The 17,487-nt window shown below is 44.7% G+C and overlaps 1 protein-coding gene across 6 annotated transcripts in view; it reads right to left on the reverse strand.

Annotated features, from left to right (window-relative positions):
- Positions 1-17,487, reverse strand: part of UNK (unk zinc finger) — a 46,351-nt gene that overhangs the window by 12,244 nt on the left and 16,620 nt on the right. For 3 of the 6 annotated variants that reach the window (XM_064466857.1, XM_064466856.1, XM_064466853.1), the window contains exons 2-11: positions 14,570-14,779; positions 12,732-12,908; positions 12,167-12,297; positions 11,901-12,036; positions 10,151-10,268; positions 9,075-9,159; positions 7,022-7,164; positions 5,655-5,702; positions 4,555-4,755; positions 233-301 (exon numbers count right to left, since the gene is read on the reverse strand). In XM_064466857.1, the coding sequence (XP_064322927.1) occupies positions 233-301; positions 4,555-4,755; positions 5,655-5,702; positions 7,022-7,164; positions 9,075-9,159; positions 10,151-10,268; positions 11,901-12,036; positions 12,167-12,297; positions 12,732-12,908; positions 14,570-14,779 (1,318 nt within the window). The remainder of the gene's footprint in view (positions 1-232; positions 302-4,554; positions 4,756-5,654; positions 5,703-7,021; positions 7,165-9,074; positions 9,160-10,150; positions 10,269-11,900; positions 12,037-12,166; positions 12,298-12,731; positions 12,909-14,569; positions 14,780-17,487) is intronic. The other 3 variants (XM_064466854.1, XM_064466855.1, XM_064466858.1) reach the window with 3 other exon arrangements.

Here is a 17,487-nt window from a genome sequence, read left to right on the forward strand (position 1 = left end):
AGCACGGTCCAGGCCTACGTATCTATCCTGAATTCACACAGGTCTAGCCACGCACAGATAACCCCTCCAGCAAATCATCCCATCTTCATGAAGTAATCCCTCAAGCTGAGCACCCCTAATGGTGTCTGGGCTCTCATTTACTCCCTGCAGAGTTGTCTGGATCCAGAGATTTCCTTGTCTGCGGTAGCGCGAGCCCTGAGCTAGCTTCAGAGCCCTGCTAGCCGTACCGTACCTGTTTGGGCTGTAACAAAGGTTGCTCCTGGCTCCTGTGTTCCAGTGAGTGGGACTTCATTTTCGCTTGCTGCAGTAAAGAAACAGAACAAAAGATAAGCAGAGGGATCAGCAGCAAAATTAAAAATGGCTGACTGCTGGCTTTGGAGAGGCCATGGGAAACTGTCACCTCCTCTCTTACAGCCTGCTCTGGGCACTAGAGAATTCAGAGGGCGGGAGAGCATAGCAAACTGAAAACACTCCAAGTAATTTGCTTTCTTTACAGCAAGACATCACACCTTAGAGTTATGCTAAGACTTGCCACGATTACTTTTGCCTTCAATGCTGCTATAAGTCCTCTGCTAGCACAAAGGACATATTAAGAACCAAGACCAAGAATGAATTATTTTGCCCTATAAATAACCCATCAGCCCTACTAGTATCTAAAAAAAGGGCCAGAAATGGCGGGAGGCACGCTATATTTTTAGATTATGTAAACATTTTTCAGCTTTGGGAAAATAAAGTATGTAGATTATGTCTTCCCTCAAACTTTTGCAGCTCCCAGCTAGGATTGCAAAGTGAAATAAAGTGGTAACTAACCCATTTTAAAAGCAGCAGCATCAAAACTGATTTAAAAAAACCTCAAATTCGTCCCCCATCTATTAACACAGAGAGCTCAAAGCTATTAAAACGTAAGTGAGGTCGAGGCTGTCTGGAACTGCAAAACTGCATGAATGCCAACCTATATTTAGAATTCCACTATCCAGCCTAAAAATTCAGCTTAAGGACCTTCCAGTACTATATCCTTAACGGATATCAACCCTCTTGCCTCCCAGCATCAGTCAGTTCTGAGCTACAGCAACCAGAGCTGGGAAGGAAGCCGCCTCTCGAGCCTGTTGGCGCGGAACGGTCTGTTCTGCAGGCCTTGCTCTGCTCCTCCGGTGCCGCTACACGCGCGAGGCACGGGGACATCAATCACAGCCTCCGGGCACAGAGAGGGAGCACAGAAGTGCTGAGCCAGGGCTACTCCTTTACTCGCTCTCCAACCCCTCCAGTCTGAATCAGAGACATATTCCAGTCACAAAGTCCGCTCGATCATTTTTATCGCAAGTGCAGGCAGCCACCATCTCCGCAGGGGAGGTTCAGGCGTGATGTACCGCAGCAGCGCACGAGACGCCGCGCTGACCTGAGTGATACGCCTCGACTTCCTGGCTTAAACAGTCTTATGAAAAAGATCGACGATTGCTGGAGAGGCATGACATAACCAGACAGGCGAAAGAGCAGCGGAAGAATTCATCTGTTCGTTTTACTTAATTAAATCATTTTCTCTGCTCAACTGTATGCCTGTGGGCAGATGGGGAGGTCAAAGCCTGGCAAACAGGCAGTTGAGATACAGATGCAAAGATCCTTCTGCGGTAGGTGCCATCCTCTCACGCTTCCCTGAACAACATACAGTGCGTTTACATCCAGCAAAACTGCCGCTGAACCGATCACAGGCTTGTTTTCCCTCGTGTGCAATGGACGCGTTACGTTAGCGCATCTGTGTGTGTCTGATAACACGCCTGCTAGATTATCCAACACATCCCTACCCTGCTTGACACTCATCTGAACACAAGATGTGCTACGAACAGACATCAGAAGCTGGAGTGAAGGCACATACACAGCCGTACCCCCCCACCGAGAGGCTTCCTGCCAGCGTAGCTAGCTGGCTCTGGTGCAGTTCGGTCTTACTGGAAGGTTTTTTTTCTTTGAGGAGGATAAAAATTGAACTCATTTCTACGCTAGCCTCAATTTCCACTGCCTTGAATTCACATAACACTGGTAAAAAACAGAGCAAACCAATTGCCACCACTAAGCCAGTCTCCTTTAGCTCTGAATAACATTAGAAAGGGTACACATCAAGAAAGAAATTCAAAGGGCAAGCTGAAATTCTCCAGCTCACTCTGTTGCTGTCAGGAAAGAAAACAGGGGACATAAACTACGAGTGAAAGTGCATGTTTTCTGACCAGCATGGAACAAACCTACTGCACTGTGTGTCAGGACTTAGGAACACCTCCTGCTTGTGGCACTCGAGTCCTTCCAGTGCAGCCAGCATTTTCCCAGCTTGCTAAATCTTTCGGGACTCAGGAAAAGTATTTTTAGCTTTAACTGCTGGCTCAGCCTTACCACAAACTATGTGGGACCTATTAACACAGAAGGTGCATTTTTCATTCTAATAAGATAGAAAATATCTGTACTAATTCTACAGAGGGAAAATGACAAACCTATTGCAGAGCTGAGGCAGAGTGTCTCTTAAGTTTTCAAATATGAGTGAACAAAGTTAAATGCCTAATTATTCGTCTAATTTACAGGGTATATGAGAGTCTCTGGTGCCCACTGCAGCCAAAGGGAATTACAGAGGATTTAAAAAAGTAAGTAATTATAGATTAAAAGAAAATTAAATCAGGACACTTATGAGACACCTAATTTTGTCTGTAGAAGCCTAGCGTATGACAACTGTGATTACTTCCATCTATATCTTAATAGCTATTTATTCCAGTCATTTAATACAGGTTTTTGCTTAATTAAAGCCACATAAGTAAGAAGCTACCTGAATACAGTATCTTTGTAGCACAACCTGGACTTCAGACATAATGCTCATCATCTGGCCCTCATTTTAAAAGTCCTGTTCATGCTCCATCCCCTTTCTCCTTGGCTTAGGCTTGCTGCTCATTTTCTCCAAAGCAGGGCCTCCCTGGCACCCTGCCTCTGCTGGCAGGAAACAGGGGTTCTCTCAGTCCTTCGGCTCTGGGTTCACCCCTCCTTTGCAGCAGAGGCAATAGAGAACGAGCACATGTTTTTTCTTTTGTTTCTAAACAACTGCTACAAGCTGCTGTGCCCGCGAGAAGTGCCAGGATCACAGCACGGTCTGCTCTTTACCCCCAAAGACGCGTTGCATCAATCTGAAATTTCCTAAGCCACATCCACGTTAAGCAAGACAATGAAAGCATTTATAAGAAAGCGTACATGCATATAGCTTCATCTGTATTTGTCACTAAATCATTTTAATTAGGCTAAAGAGTGTTCAAGACTGGTCCTTCTGCAGCGTTCGGTCATATTTTCCCAAAGTTGTAAAAATAAATAAAACAAACCCCACAGAGCCTGCTTCTAAATCCAACTACTTATGCAAGATCTCGTCTGGACGGGATATTTCCACTGTTTTCTCACAGCAGTGCAACGCTAACACAGCAGTGTAAGCACAAAAGGCTAGCTTCTTTAATATTACAGACAAGAGTTTAAATGTAGCCAGGCTGAAAGCAGCATTTCTTGTCATCTCTTTTTCAAGCAACACAGACCAGGTATTTTTATTCCTTTTTATATTTTTTTTATAACAAAGAACTTGTAGGAAATATTTTTGCAAGCACCTCTTCATAAAAGTAGCCAGTCCTTCCCCTAAATCAAGATGTTGTTCTACTACACTTAGAAACTCAGCGAGGAATAAGAACTGAGACCCAAGTTGGACTCGGCTGACTTGGAGGGGACGGTGCAGAGAAACTATTAATTGTAACGTCAAGAAAGGAAATTCACAATAAGAAGTTGACTGTGGAAAAGCTCATGTGTGGCAGAACAGATGGGAGAGACTGTTGTAGGCTTAGGGAGCAGTCTGACGCTGACACCAAGACGGAGAAGACCGAGGAAGCAGCAAGACAAGACTGGGATATTCAAAAGGGATATGAGGGAACATCATTAGAGATGTGGGTTGGGTAAGATTGCAGAGGGTTCTTCAAATGAGAATGAGGAATTCAAATTTAATGCAGAAGCCACAGGAGAGAGTCAAGGGTCAGAATAGCGCAGCCAGAGAAGCAAGAGACAACTAACATGACATTTTTAATACACCAGAGAAATGGATGGTGAAAACAGAAGACAAACCAAGTCACGGAGATCAGGGTAAGAGTTCGGAGTGAGAACAGAGAAGGAGGGATGAGTTTCCGTGAGACAATACAGCAAAAGAAACAGCAGCTCTTGGCAAGGACCTAAACAGGGAAAAAGAAAGAGCAAGAAGTGATATCTGGGAAGCTACCCAGGGTCAACACAGGACAGAAGTTGTGAGGGATTAGGAGAAGTAGCAGCTTGACTTCTACAAATTGAGTGTGCGATGGCAGCTACGCAGACAAGAACAGATGAAGGATGGAAGAGACTGGAAGGGAGGCTGAAAGCTACAGCAGGGATCTGAGAACTGCTAATGAGAATAGCGCTTTCTCATTTTTGTTCCTTGAAAAAATAAAAATACATTCAAGCTAGACTGGGCAATTTCTCATTCCTCCTCATCCCCCCCAACTCCTCCAGCCAATACTCCCGACTAACCTGGCATTTGAAACTCTTCAAATACTCGGCCCCCACCTGATCTTCTCGCTCAAACCCCGGTGCTTTCTTGTAGCTGCCGGCTGCTGTTACAGAGTCTGGAGGAAAACCAATGGTCTCCAAGCTGTGTGGCTTTCCAATGGCGCCAGGAGGAGACCCACATATATTAGATGGGCTTCCGAGACTGCTGTTCCTACAAAGAATCTAATAGAAGGAACAAGTGTCAGGAAAGTATAGCCAGCCAGTAGCGACAACTCGAAGAGGAGAGGCACCCCGCAGAAGAGCTCATTCACTTCACTGTGCATTGATTATACTGACAGTCAACACAAGCATACAGGCTTCCAGTAAAGAGTAATTAAAAACCAGGACAGAGCTCCAGTAGATACTGGATTTATACAGTCCCACAATTACGGTTTTACTGCCATTACTTTGTACTGGAGTGCAGTCTTATAAAACCCAACCTACAGCTCTAGTGACATTTATTGTTTTTGAGGCCTCGGATGTGACCGATCAAGTTTCCAAACCTGACCAAAACTCCCTCTGCTCTCCTTCGGCTACGGTGGATCCTGTCTGCACTCTGAGTAGTAGAGTGAAACCTGGAAAGGTGCTATGGCAGTCAGAACAACCAAGCGTATCTGAGCTACGTGTAACACCGTGCCTTTTGCTTTCCAGTTGGAAATCTGAAAGTTTTAATGCAGGCACAAGGCAAGTATCAACAGCTGCATTAAAACACCCAAGGATTTCCAACAGCTCCATTCTTCAGACTAATAGCAGGGATCACAACCACATGCAACAAGGCTAGTTTTGCACTGTAGATGAAGCCACAGACAGCAGCAAAGGAGATTAAGATGAGTTTTTGAGAAAGCGCCTACCTGGATCAATGCAGATATCCCATTTCTCTGGGACAAGAAATGATTTGCCTGCACTGGCAAGCATGACTCTGCTTCAGACAACATTTCGACAGCTACTGCTATCACAGATTCAAATGTGGCACAATCTGGGCTAGCATTAGAAAGAAGGAGCATCCTACAGTGTTTTGATTTTATTTTTATACAGACATTCTGCTGTCCATGCTTCCCTACAGTCGCAAAGATACTACTCACTGTGGTGGAGGTGGGGCTAGTTGGCAGAGTTCCTGATTTATTCCACACCTACAGTACAAATACAAAACAGAACAGGCCATGTGAGGCTGGCTGCTAAGAGGGACCTTTTTTGCCGATTAATTCATCGTGTAAAGTGATCACCAGCAAAGCCATATTTGTTTGCAAGCTACATACAGATGCCCTGTGGAGTGATGAAGTCACAGAAAGACATGTGTTGCCGTTTGGCATATATCCAAGGATTAGGAAGACTGTTTAAAAGACTAAGAGTCTGAGATAAAAAAAGACCTAAACAGTCTATTAAGTGGAAGGTATTTTCAATTTTGCTGCAGTTTTCAGAGAATTTAGATGACACATTCACAGGGTGAAGGGATGAAGGGGCTTTGGTTTTTGCTGCTTTCCACAGTGCTATTTAGTGAGAGAAAGTATTATGTCCCGGCTTTTGAAGATCTGTTTGGAATTCTAGCTGCAATCGAATTCAGGAGAACTATGAACTGTTAGGTTGGCTTTGGCACTAATAAAATTAAACTATCAGCTTCTCTTTTTCAAAGAGGGGGATAAGATAGAACAGAGGTCCTAAATGAGTTCACCCCATTCTGGCCAGTTTCAAATGAGTTTAAACTCATGTCATTTTACCTTCTCAAAACCTCGACCAATCATTTGAAAAGGTTACACACCTTATCAAGAGCAGTGCAAACAGGAAAGACTTCACAAACTAAAAAAAAGAAACCCAGCAAAAATGAAGTGGTCTGGCATTCCATGGGCTTCTTATCGGTCTGTGTTTATCTGTCCAGCATTTAAAGATCTTCCTTCTTGTAAGTGCAACTAAAATAAAGTACTACCAACGATCTGGGGCATTACTTAAACACATTCCAGAGTTTAGCTATCTCCAGAAGTAGGAGAGGGAGGGCATCAAGGATATCCTCTAATGCAACACACAATATGCACAGGCTAAACCTCTGAGATTACATATGTAAACAAACTCAATTGTAGTTATGTACTTTAGACATTGTTGGCTCACAGCCTTTAATTAGAGTACTTGGAAACTAAGCCCAATATGTACCTCCAGACAGGAAGGAGTTGGACTTCATGTGCGGATGTATTCCACTTTCCTGAAAGTACATCCACAAACTTCCCACATAAAAGAAGGCTTCGAAATTTTATAGGTGAGGGGACAACACTAAAGCCACTGAATTGTATGTTCAAAACAAATAGATCCCTTTAAAGAGTGTGGAGCTGAAATCGAAAAGAAAAATGCTGTATCTTTTGGGCTTTCGGATACTTAAGATTTCTTTTCTTGGGAAAAAGAAGTACTCGGAGAAACCCAGATTTATGAAGTACGGACAAGGCTTCCCCACAGAGCTACATACGTTGCTAAGGTCTGGGGCATGTGGGCTGGAAGGGCTGACCGGAACAGAATCGCCAGCTGCTGACGGCATATACATCACAGGGCCTGTCTGTGTCGGGCTAGACACAGCCGAGGACTGCTGTAAATCTTCACTGAGCGCAGGCTCTGGAAGAAATAAACACACATGGAATGTTACTCAAAGCTGTACAATCGCAATGGAGCACAAGACACTTAGGAACAAGAATATTTAAGATATTCTTGAGAGAAGAAATATTCCACAAGTACCTACTTATAAGTATAGAAGCAAGGAGAAACCTTATCTGGCAAATGGCTACTACTTATCTAATATTCCTTGCAGTATTCCTGCCACCACTCGTACACTATGCTGCCCTTTAGTCCATTAACGCTGCTCCAAAGTTATCTCCCCTGTGTGAGTTGTGTTTTATTCGCTCAGCTGTCTTGAACTGAGCAGAGCTTCCTTCATTGCTAGGCACAAAGTTGATGGGTCCATTATAATTAGCTGAGGGAGATAAGATCCCATCTGTGCTCAGTACACACCACTACCAAAAAAAAGGGAGTGTTACATAAAAAGGCACAGACAAAAAGGAATTGTCATTGGATTGGAAGGTAAAGCAGAGATGCTGCAGACTTGTAGTATTTACATCTAGCACAACTCAGCATCTTTACAAAAACTACAGAACAGACACTAAGCCTGTATCACAATACCTTTAAAGTACTGCTTTCAACACATTTCTTGCTAACAATCAGCAAAGCTCGTGCTAAGAGCAGATATAACATATAGGCTCCTGTTATTTTAATTGAATTAGGCCCTCAGTGTTCACCTTGCTCAGAAAGGACTAGAAGATACAATTCCGTAAGACAGCACAAAAAATAACCAGGTTGGAATGACCCAAGTGCCACAGAATGTTACTCTGGCTTTGAAGTAGTAAAGTATCAAGTGCAGTAATCTTGTTAGGAATACGCATCTCCTGACCAAAATACTGTTATGCACTAGGGAGTTGGCTAAACTCTGTTTCTTTAGCAAGACTCCATTCTCCCTTAAGCTGGATCATACTGTGTAGTTGCGCTACTGTGTTTCGGGGCATCATAGCCCACAGCTCCAGCTATAATTACTGCTTGTCCACAAGTCTTCCTATACAAGGAACTGCATAACCTGTAGGGAATTTACTCTCACCATCCCCTGACAAAGCCAGCAATTACTAATTCCACCGTTTACAAAGGATAATCAAATACAAAGAGGTTTGCTCAAGGCCATGTATTGAGTCAGTATCAGAGCCCATCTACTGACTTCTGAGTAACCTGCTCTAATTGCTGCAACTTCAACGGTGAGACTGGAGTGCAGAAACTGAGTAGGAGCCCTAGGACCAGGAGCTAACCATTTATCTATAAATATTACTACCCACCTGAATCTAGAGCCCCCACAACCGAAACAGCATCACTAGTTCACAGATGATGGAAGTGAGGACTGAAATAATGCCATATAAATCAGGGAGCTAGCGGGAAAAGAGGATTTGAGGAAAAGCAGACAAAAAGCTGCACGTTTTTCTCCTCCAACCTGACTGAAACCTAATTTACACCTGATTTAAACTCTAAGCAAAACTTTGTAAATAGTAAAATAGCATTTAATTTTTAAAACAGATCAATACATTCTCTATAATCAGCAATTTTATCCTCAGCTTTTTAAAATACACTTTGCAACTTTGCTAGGTACAGTTCATCCATGTACAGAAGAGAAGCAGCTCCCCCTGTTCCAGTCCTCCTAAACTGACATACAGAGAACTGAGCAAGCGAGAGGGAACAGAGGGAGGGATTTCAAGAGACAGCGCAGAGCGTGCTACAGGCTAAGTCCTTACAGACCCCCTACTGCCTTCAGCTCTGCCAACACCTCCCACACTAGCACAGTTTTATAGGAATTATCAAAGTTAATACTTTGCTTTTGAAAATCATTCACAGAAGCTCTAGCTTAGTGGCCCTATATTTTAAACTATCTCTTTTGGCCAGAAGCTCTCCATAGCTCAGATATCCATGAAAGACGAGAGAAGCAGCCCACGTACGTTCTACATGTGCAAAGGCACAGAAGGGTCCTCGGGGACAGCTGCCAGACTGCTGCATATCATTGCATTTGGTGGATTTGTAGATCTAAGGATGGGAAAAAAAAACAAAAAAAAACAAACCAGACATGAACAGGAAAAAAAACAGTGACCGGCAGCCCAGGTACAAAAGTACTATGAAGAGACTCGACAGCAAGGTAGGAACACAGATAAAAGGCACAAAGGCCAGCAGAGTTCAGGGTGACCATTTCAGCGCTTTACTTCAAAGAAAGGAAAACCCACTGTAGTTACAGAAACACCAAAATAGGCCCATCACAGCTCAGCTCACCCAAAGCTTAACCCATCACGCATCAGCTCACCCAAAGGCCACCATTTACCATAAGGTCCCTCAGTCTCACTGGAAGCTCCATTGATATTGCAAATGGTAAAAAGTAGGAAACAGCTGACAGATGACAGCACAGGAAGGTACGGCCACACGTTTGCAAGGAAAATAACAAACCATTGACAATGACTGTAGGAAATGGATTATTCCCTTTCCCCCCAGTTTGACAGGCGGTGACAATGGTTACTTTGCCGATACAGGCCCAACAAAGCTTTTCAACACTGTAACATGAAGCAGACTAGGACAGGGTCTTAATTACACTTTCTGCAGGGATACTGGAATGCTCTGGGCATGCTCACAACTAAGAGTTTAGTGGGTTTTAGCACCAGTTTGTGGGTATCTATGGTTTGGTGCGATCATCGCCAACCAAGAATTTTTCTCAGGGGAAACAGATGCTGTATGCTCACCTGCAAACCCACATCATGCTTTCGAAAGGACCCCCATACATGGGACTGCTCTTACACTTGAGTTCTCCCTACTTTTCTTACCTCCTCCCATATGGTCTACCTAATGCAAAGGCACCCCCTGCCAAGCAGCTGGATTTCAGCTTACTTCCAACAGGCAGTTTCTCCGTATCCCAGGACCACATGCAAGCAGCCCACGTACTCTCCCAGCTGGCACGCTAATTTACTTCATAAGCCTGGAATGCTTTTGCTTTTCTGGTCAGCTACCAAACGGAGCGAGCAGGTTACCGTACCTCTGGATGGAACTGCTGTTCTGTGCGAGTGTGGCAGTATTGGCATGAGTCCCCATTTTCACACTTACTGGGATCTCCCCACTCGTCTCCATGTTTCACACTGGGACATGGCGAAGATCTGTGTAAATAAGGTCGCAGGAGAATGCATCAGACCCACAAATGCTTTGAGCTTTGCTTCCTCAGCCGGGAGGCAGGTTCAGCTGCTCTATCTGTTTGGCTGGCCGCTGCCTCCCCAGCCCCCACCTTGCTGCTACCGCATCTTCTTCCCCCTCTTCCCATTTCCCGGTGAAAGAAACATGGCTTAGCTCTCCATCTGAAACCGAATACAACCCGAACCAACATAACTTAACAATATTAGCAGCTGATGTGATTAGTGTCAGAGATGCTGGGTCTGGTTTCTGTTTTGGAACTGTACGTTCATAGAAAGCTAATAAGTTAATTGGCTAATCCTAAAACACATAATACCCTTACAGTGGTACGTTTCCAGGGTTTTAGTATGGCCATGTGGAAAAGGGGCTGAGTCAGGTCACTGGGGAAAAGGCAAGTCCATTTTCTCCCTCCCAGCCAGGAACAGTTCTTTTTCCCAGTTCTGAATTTTTGCCGTGACCTACTTCCCCCACTCTTTACGCTCTTAACCATACCCTCGAAAAACAGCAGAGGGAAGCAGATATCAGCAGCGGATGCCTGCAGGAAAGAGGCAGCCACATCAGCTGGGGGTGGGTAAAGCAACACAGAAGTGAGCGGAGAACGGGAGGGAAGAAGCTTTCACCTCTTCCCTTCCCAACACACCCAGGCAGGGGCAGAAAACGCATCGCTGCTGCCTGAAGACTGGCTTGGTGTTTCTCTTTCTCCTGAAGGTGTTGGGATTAAATAAATAAAAATCAAAGGAACGTTAGTTTTTTAAATATGGGCTTTCAGTGCTGATTCAAAAATTTCTGTGAATGCTGGGGGTGGGGAAGGGAAGTGAGAACATCCATGGCATTTTCTCTCCCCGCTTTCTGGTCTGCTCTTATGTCTTTCAAAAAGGAACTAAGGAAAAGCCCCACTGAGACCACAACAAAAGCTCTGTTGTGTCGGAGGAAATGAGGGCCTATAAATTGGATGAAACGCGTTCAGGGAGACATGGCATGCTGAAAATCCAGCGACAGCTGAGTGACGAGAACACCCTGGTGCCTCAAAAGCACGCTCTGTGGCAGTCGGTTAGGAATGCATGTCCAGCTACAGTACTGGCCACGCCATGCCTCGCGATCCCCATCACCAGGCACCCACAACCAGCAGCTTCATGATCCTGAATCCTTTACCATGAAAACACAGCTGTGTGAGTTTGTTTCTAGATGGGGGTTAAACCTTTCTTTTGTTTCCTTTTTCCTGCACTGCTTTCTAAAGCAGGAGTTTGTACGGTAAGGGAAGGCCAGACACAGGTTCTATTTGCCTTACAGCCAGGGCTGTAACATGATTTAGCAACAGTCATTTATTAGAGACACTGGTTCCTATATACAACAAAACTCCTTGTTTAACTTGTTATCCTCTTTCCTAGGCAGAAATAACAGTCCATCACATTTGCCACTACAGGCCTTGGAGACACACTAAAAAAACTCATCTAGTGGACAAAGTCCTAGATCCTTCATTACAGATTTCATAGAATTATAGAATCATTAAGGTTGGAAAAGACCTCTAGGATCATCAAGTCCAACCATCAACCCAACAATAGCATGTCTCCTAAATCACAGAATGTCCAGGACCATGTTACCTGTATTTGTGTTTTCTCGGGCTTCTTCTTCTGTCTTTGCTATTGTGGTAGTAGGGACAGGCATAACCCTGGCGACAGAGACGGGGAGGTTTCTTACATTGCTCTGTCTTGTAATTTCCCAACACGTACGTTGTATCTGCAAAAGAAGGAACCAGTTAGCGGGAGATGACCGTGATCTGTATTTACTATACAAAAGTTTTCGAGGGGAGCAGGCACTCCACAAACACCAGACTTTCCCAGCGCCACAGACCCTAAGTGACACTCACCTTGCCACCTTGGCTCCTCACTCAGTATTTTCTCTATCATAGCATGGCTAGCAGCGACTGCAGACTGACCCTCTATGCCACCTTCTGATGTAGTCTGACCATTCTGCAAAGCCTCCATCGCCTGAAGCTCCCTTCGTGGACAGAGTTAAATGAATATACAGACTGAGCAGGTGAAGAGACAGGTGAAGGTGTATAAACACTGACATACTGGAGCACAGTAACAATTCCTAAGCAGGTGCATTTCATTCATGCATTTTTTTGTCAGCAAATCTCTAGTCAAACAGCAACTGCAATTCATGTTCTTCATTCCCTGGGAATTCCAGACGCATTATTTTGACCCCCCAGACTCCAAACCACGGCACAACTAGTTTGAAGTGTGCTCCCTTTCCCCATTTTGAGTATCCTCCCTGGAGATTTTGTAGATTTGCCTTATTAGGAAGGGATATATCATCATCGCTCCAGCACTAAGCTTTTCACGCTGAAGTAGTCCTGTCCTTCAACCGTCTAGCTTTTCATTTGGGTACAGAAATTACCCTTTCCATAAAGAGCCCCAGCCTCTACTAACCTGATGTCATACACCGGAGAGCGTAGGTCATGGGGCCCATGAGCGAATGCGCAGTGGACTCCGTTCTTTGTGCAGTTTCCCTTGGAGTCTGTCTCATGAATGCAGATTCCAGTTTTGTAGTAGCGCAAGTGATACCTCCTCTCTGTGTCTCCAGTAGTTCTATGCAAGAAGGGGCACCTGAGGTACAGGAGGAGGGCAAGAACAGCCTGAGTTTGGTCACGCAGGTGATGGACTCCACACTAACAGAGGACATATTGCCGATACAGGATGCTGTAGTTGACACCACCTTTGCTAACTCTGCCTCTTCTCCTGTGCTGTGCCTTCCAAAGCTACACAGAACCCCTAAACCTGTCACCACACAGTATAATAGCTTCCCTCCCCAAAAGACAACTGGATTACTAAGCCAGCAGCAGCTTATTGTTCTAGCCTAGTGACTGCCACAGATCTGGAAACGATCAAGAACACTGTGAAGGCGTTCCGATATACTAGCCATGACTGAAGGGACATCACATGGCACACACCATTTCCTCAGCAGCCCCTCTAGACTTCGTGCTGTTACTGTTTCCTGCTGATGTACTCCTAGAGGGCTGCAACAGTCTATAGCGAGATGCATCCTTTATGCAGCGCACAGGACAAGACACGAGAATTACAATACTACCATTTTAACTGGCGTTTTATTTCCCCCCTTGAGCAGAAAAGAACAATCTACACTGAGTAGTAATAAAAAACAAGAGCAAGATGGAATAGATGAAGTTTAGATATTGCAGCATCAAGCTAAAAAATACAAATCAGCAAAGAGTTCTGAGATGGCAACAGTTTTCATTTACTGAGTTTGAGCCAGACATGAACAAGTGATCTAGAAGCCAAAGCCCCCCAATATCCTATTTCCAGTCCCTTCTAGTTCTCTTCTAACGATGAAGAAAGTACTGAAACCGAGGCCTCAGGCTGGGGGATCATTCCATTCTGCTGTAGTCACAAGATCTTTACTTAATCAGGTAAAAAAAAAAATTGTTTTCCCGATAAATAGCATTTTTCTGTGTGTTTATACTGGCACCATGAAAGGGAACTGGAATTCCATCTTTCTATAGCATCTCTATATAAAACACTCCCTATACTTGACCACAGTTTGGCTACACTATTTATTCTTCCAGATCTGTCATGTGGCTAAAGTTATATTACTGGGTTAACCCTTTCATTGCTGGAGTCTGCCACATATGCAGTAGAAACACTTGCACTTCTGCTCCAGTTAAACTTACCGCAGTCACAGGGAGAGAAGCCCCAACAAAACAGACTCTTCCTCATGTTGCCTTATTCTGGGCACCTGCCATTTCCCTGATGGCTTCTTAAAAGTTCAGGAAGTCAAAATAAACTGGCAAGTAACCAATGTGATTTAAAAAGCTGGGGATAGTTAATTAGGGGGCAGACTAGAGGACAAAGCTCCTCCTCTTTCAGCAAGCTGTTAAAAACTAAGCTACCCTGCTAGTGAGCAAGAGCTATTATTTGACAGACAGGGACTTAGGGGAACAGAGTCCTTCTCAGTCCATTCACCAGCAAGCTGTTTTTCACACCTTGACTTTGCCAAAGATTCCCAGGCCCGTGAGGACACCGAACGATGCAAGAGCTGAATTCCCATCTAAGTGACCCGTAGGATCATCTCTGCAGCAGGCCGGGAGCACACGGGTTGGTGTGACAGTTTTTACATCTGTTCTCATGTTACGCATGTTACAAAGCTGCTTTACTGCTGACTTGCCTCATCTCTACGAGAACTGGCTGGAATCATCACCTGGCCTGATCCCAAAAGCCTAATGCCTGAAAAGCAGGGTGCAGTCTTTACTTACTCATCCCCTTCTGGGCAGATGCCTGTGGTCTCATCATACTTGGTACAGTAAATGTCAGGGCTGTAGTTAAATGTACCATCCCGGCGGCGGATAGATCTGCGACGACGCTGGTTGACAAAGTGCCAGTGGAAACAAGTGTAGGGCCGGTGCTGGGTGCACTTGTGCTGCACGAAGAGAGGGCACTGCTCCGTGCGGAACTCCTTCAGGTAACTGCAGGCAGAAATCCAACAGCAGGAGGTCAGGACCAGGATGCTGGCCAGAGGCAATACCCACCCGCCCCGCAGAGTCCAGGCCAAACCCAGCCTGCGTCCGTCACGGAGACCTGATGTCCTTCCCACACCCTCCCCGGCTCTCCCTCTCACTAACGGAGGCTGCCGCGTGTCTGGAACGGGAAGATATCAGTTACCAGGGCAGTGAACACAAACACGAATGCTAACGATAGCAGAGGTTTGGTGTCGTTGTAAAGAGGCTTTCATGAGCTTAGAAAATAGTTTGTGAGAAAACCAGAACTCTTAAGTACCTTTCTATCCATTTCTATCTCTAACTCTGAGACCTATCTGGGCAAAAAGGGGTTTCCTTCCCTAAAGATATATGTTCAGTTTAAAAAACAAAACAAAACAAAACCCCAAATAAAATACACTTCCTTGTAGCCATGTTTAAAGCTTCAAGTTACTAAGAAAGACTTTTAGAAGACTCTCCTCCGGGTTTAACTCTGCTTCTTCTTCAGCACGTGGTTGACTATGAAATTAAAATTAATTAATTTCTCTCTTGCAATCTCGTGAATTCAGGACTCAATCTTGGAAAGTGGGATAACTATCCTCAAACTCCTGCATGTTTCTGTGCTTTATTTTTAATATGTAATTCTCTGAAAGTACGTGCCTTTTATCCCGAGAACTACAGAAGTCACAAGCTTTTATTTGTGACACTAATAACAGCCTCTAAACCCAGATTGTAGAGGATTACAAAATGCTTTAGATCAACATAATGATCTGCCTGCGATCTGTGTGTAGGTGCTTACAAAATCCACGCTGCCTGAACCCCACCAGCTGCCCTGCATTTATTGGGAACGTACGAACAGCTCAGGTAGCTCAGACCCGAACCCGTCCCGTTTGGGTCTCAGGGTCACCTGCAGGAGCAACACAGAAGGCCCAGAGCAAGCAGGCGCGGGGTAACTGCATCCCACAACAAATCACATTCCGGTCTCTTACTTTTAAAGGTCAGTTTAAGCAGCGAGCAGCGAAATTTGTCGGTCAAAATAGAAGTGCTGGTAATCTGTTGGAAGCAACAGGATGATATAACAGCAAATGTGGGCTCATTTTAAACTGCTTATGTACTCCCAGGCAACAAAGCGGAGTACAGGAATTTGTCAAGCGTTCATTCCCATAGCAGACATCTTTCTAACGTGTTTCTAAATAAATGGAAAGCTGTCTGATACCCAGAGATGTATCTACAGATAATGCCATCATGCCAGATTCATTCTGAAAGCAACATCTGTAAATAAAGCTTCCTTTCCTCTTTACCCCTGGCTGAAGAGAAAGCCTCGGGAAAACGCACAAATTCAAGTTGTTTTGTTTACTACGAAGAGAGAACACCGCTGGCTTCCCTACATTAGATTTTGCAAGCATGAAAGGATAAAAGCTCTCCCTCCTCTTCATCCTCCACAACTTGCAAGATCCACCGCTTCGGACCTGCGAACGCTCGGGGCTGGAGAGCCTCGCAGCCGGCTGTAAGCCCTTGTCAACCCAAACCCATCTGTCCTCCACAGTCCAGCCTGGCTGGAACAGTATCTACATCGGGGGCCCAAGGCTTAACATCAGAAGAACCAGAGCCGGCGTGCAGAAGCAGGTCTGTTTGGAGGAGCTGAGGGCTAACAACATCACTTTGTTCCTGTTCGCTTTTAAAAAGCCAGCTCCATTCAAGTGGAGATCCCTACTCCAACCGCAGCAGCAATTCATCTGAAAACTGAATGCCGCAGTAAAATTAATCCATTCTTGAAAAGTTTTCCAAGCTGTCAGACCAAGTAGAGTTGTAAAAGGCAAAATTCCACAGATTATTTTATCTGTCGGCGCGCTAGTAAGACTTTGAACAAAGGCAACTATAACAACATTTAGGTTAGAAAGTGAATTAAGTAAACTTGAGCAGCACGTCACTTAGGCTGCCGTCCAGAGACCCTACACAGTCACCCGCCAGTCCCTTCCACCTCTGCGTCCCCACCCACACGTCAGAGACACGAGGTTCAGGTTACTCCCATTTTACATACGGGGAAACCGTAAAACAGCTGGCTATGTGCCCTGGCCAGTATCACACAGCGATCGGAGTTGACAGCAGAAACCAAGGGCATTTAAACTCCTCCATCTTCAGTGGAGTGAGTCCTGGGCTTAATGTGAAGAACAGCATCCTGAACCTCTTCGATGCTCTGGAAGCTAAGGGGAGATATCAGGCCTAAACAAACGGGGTATCGAGCCCAGCAGCACTCCAGACTTCTAGTGATAGGCGCGTATGAAACACTTAAAAAAACCTAAAATATAACAACTGCAAGATCAACCAAGCTGAAAGAGCTTCCCTTTAGCAGGAGAGTTTAAAAACGTACTCACTGACTAGGGAGTTCAGTCTCTGGAGTGTCAATCGCTGCTGAAGAGCATTTGAAAATTAATTGCATTTCATGATTGGCTAAACTCCCTGGAGAAACATTTATTATAATGTAAATGAAAGATAATTACATAAGTAAATGGTTCACCTGAAAAGTGTTTAACACCTAACTTGCTTCATCAGAAAATCATTCTTTAATGCTGTCTATTAAATAAATGATCTCTCACTCTTAATTTCAAAGCAAGTCCTGCAAACAGGTACCACTGAGCTCTGCAGGACACATTAACTGTGCGTGATCACCTCTGCAACAGACCCAGCAGAGGAAAAGG

The sequence above is a fragment of the Phalacrocorax carbo genome, chromosome 16, assembly GCF_963921805.1.
Source record: "Phalacrocorax carbo chromosome 16, bPhaCar2.1, whole genome shotgun sequence".
NCBI classification, from domain to species: domain Eukaryota; kingdom Metazoa; phylum Chordata; class Aves; order Suliformes; family Phalacrocoracidae; genus Phalacrocorax; species Phalacrocorax carbo.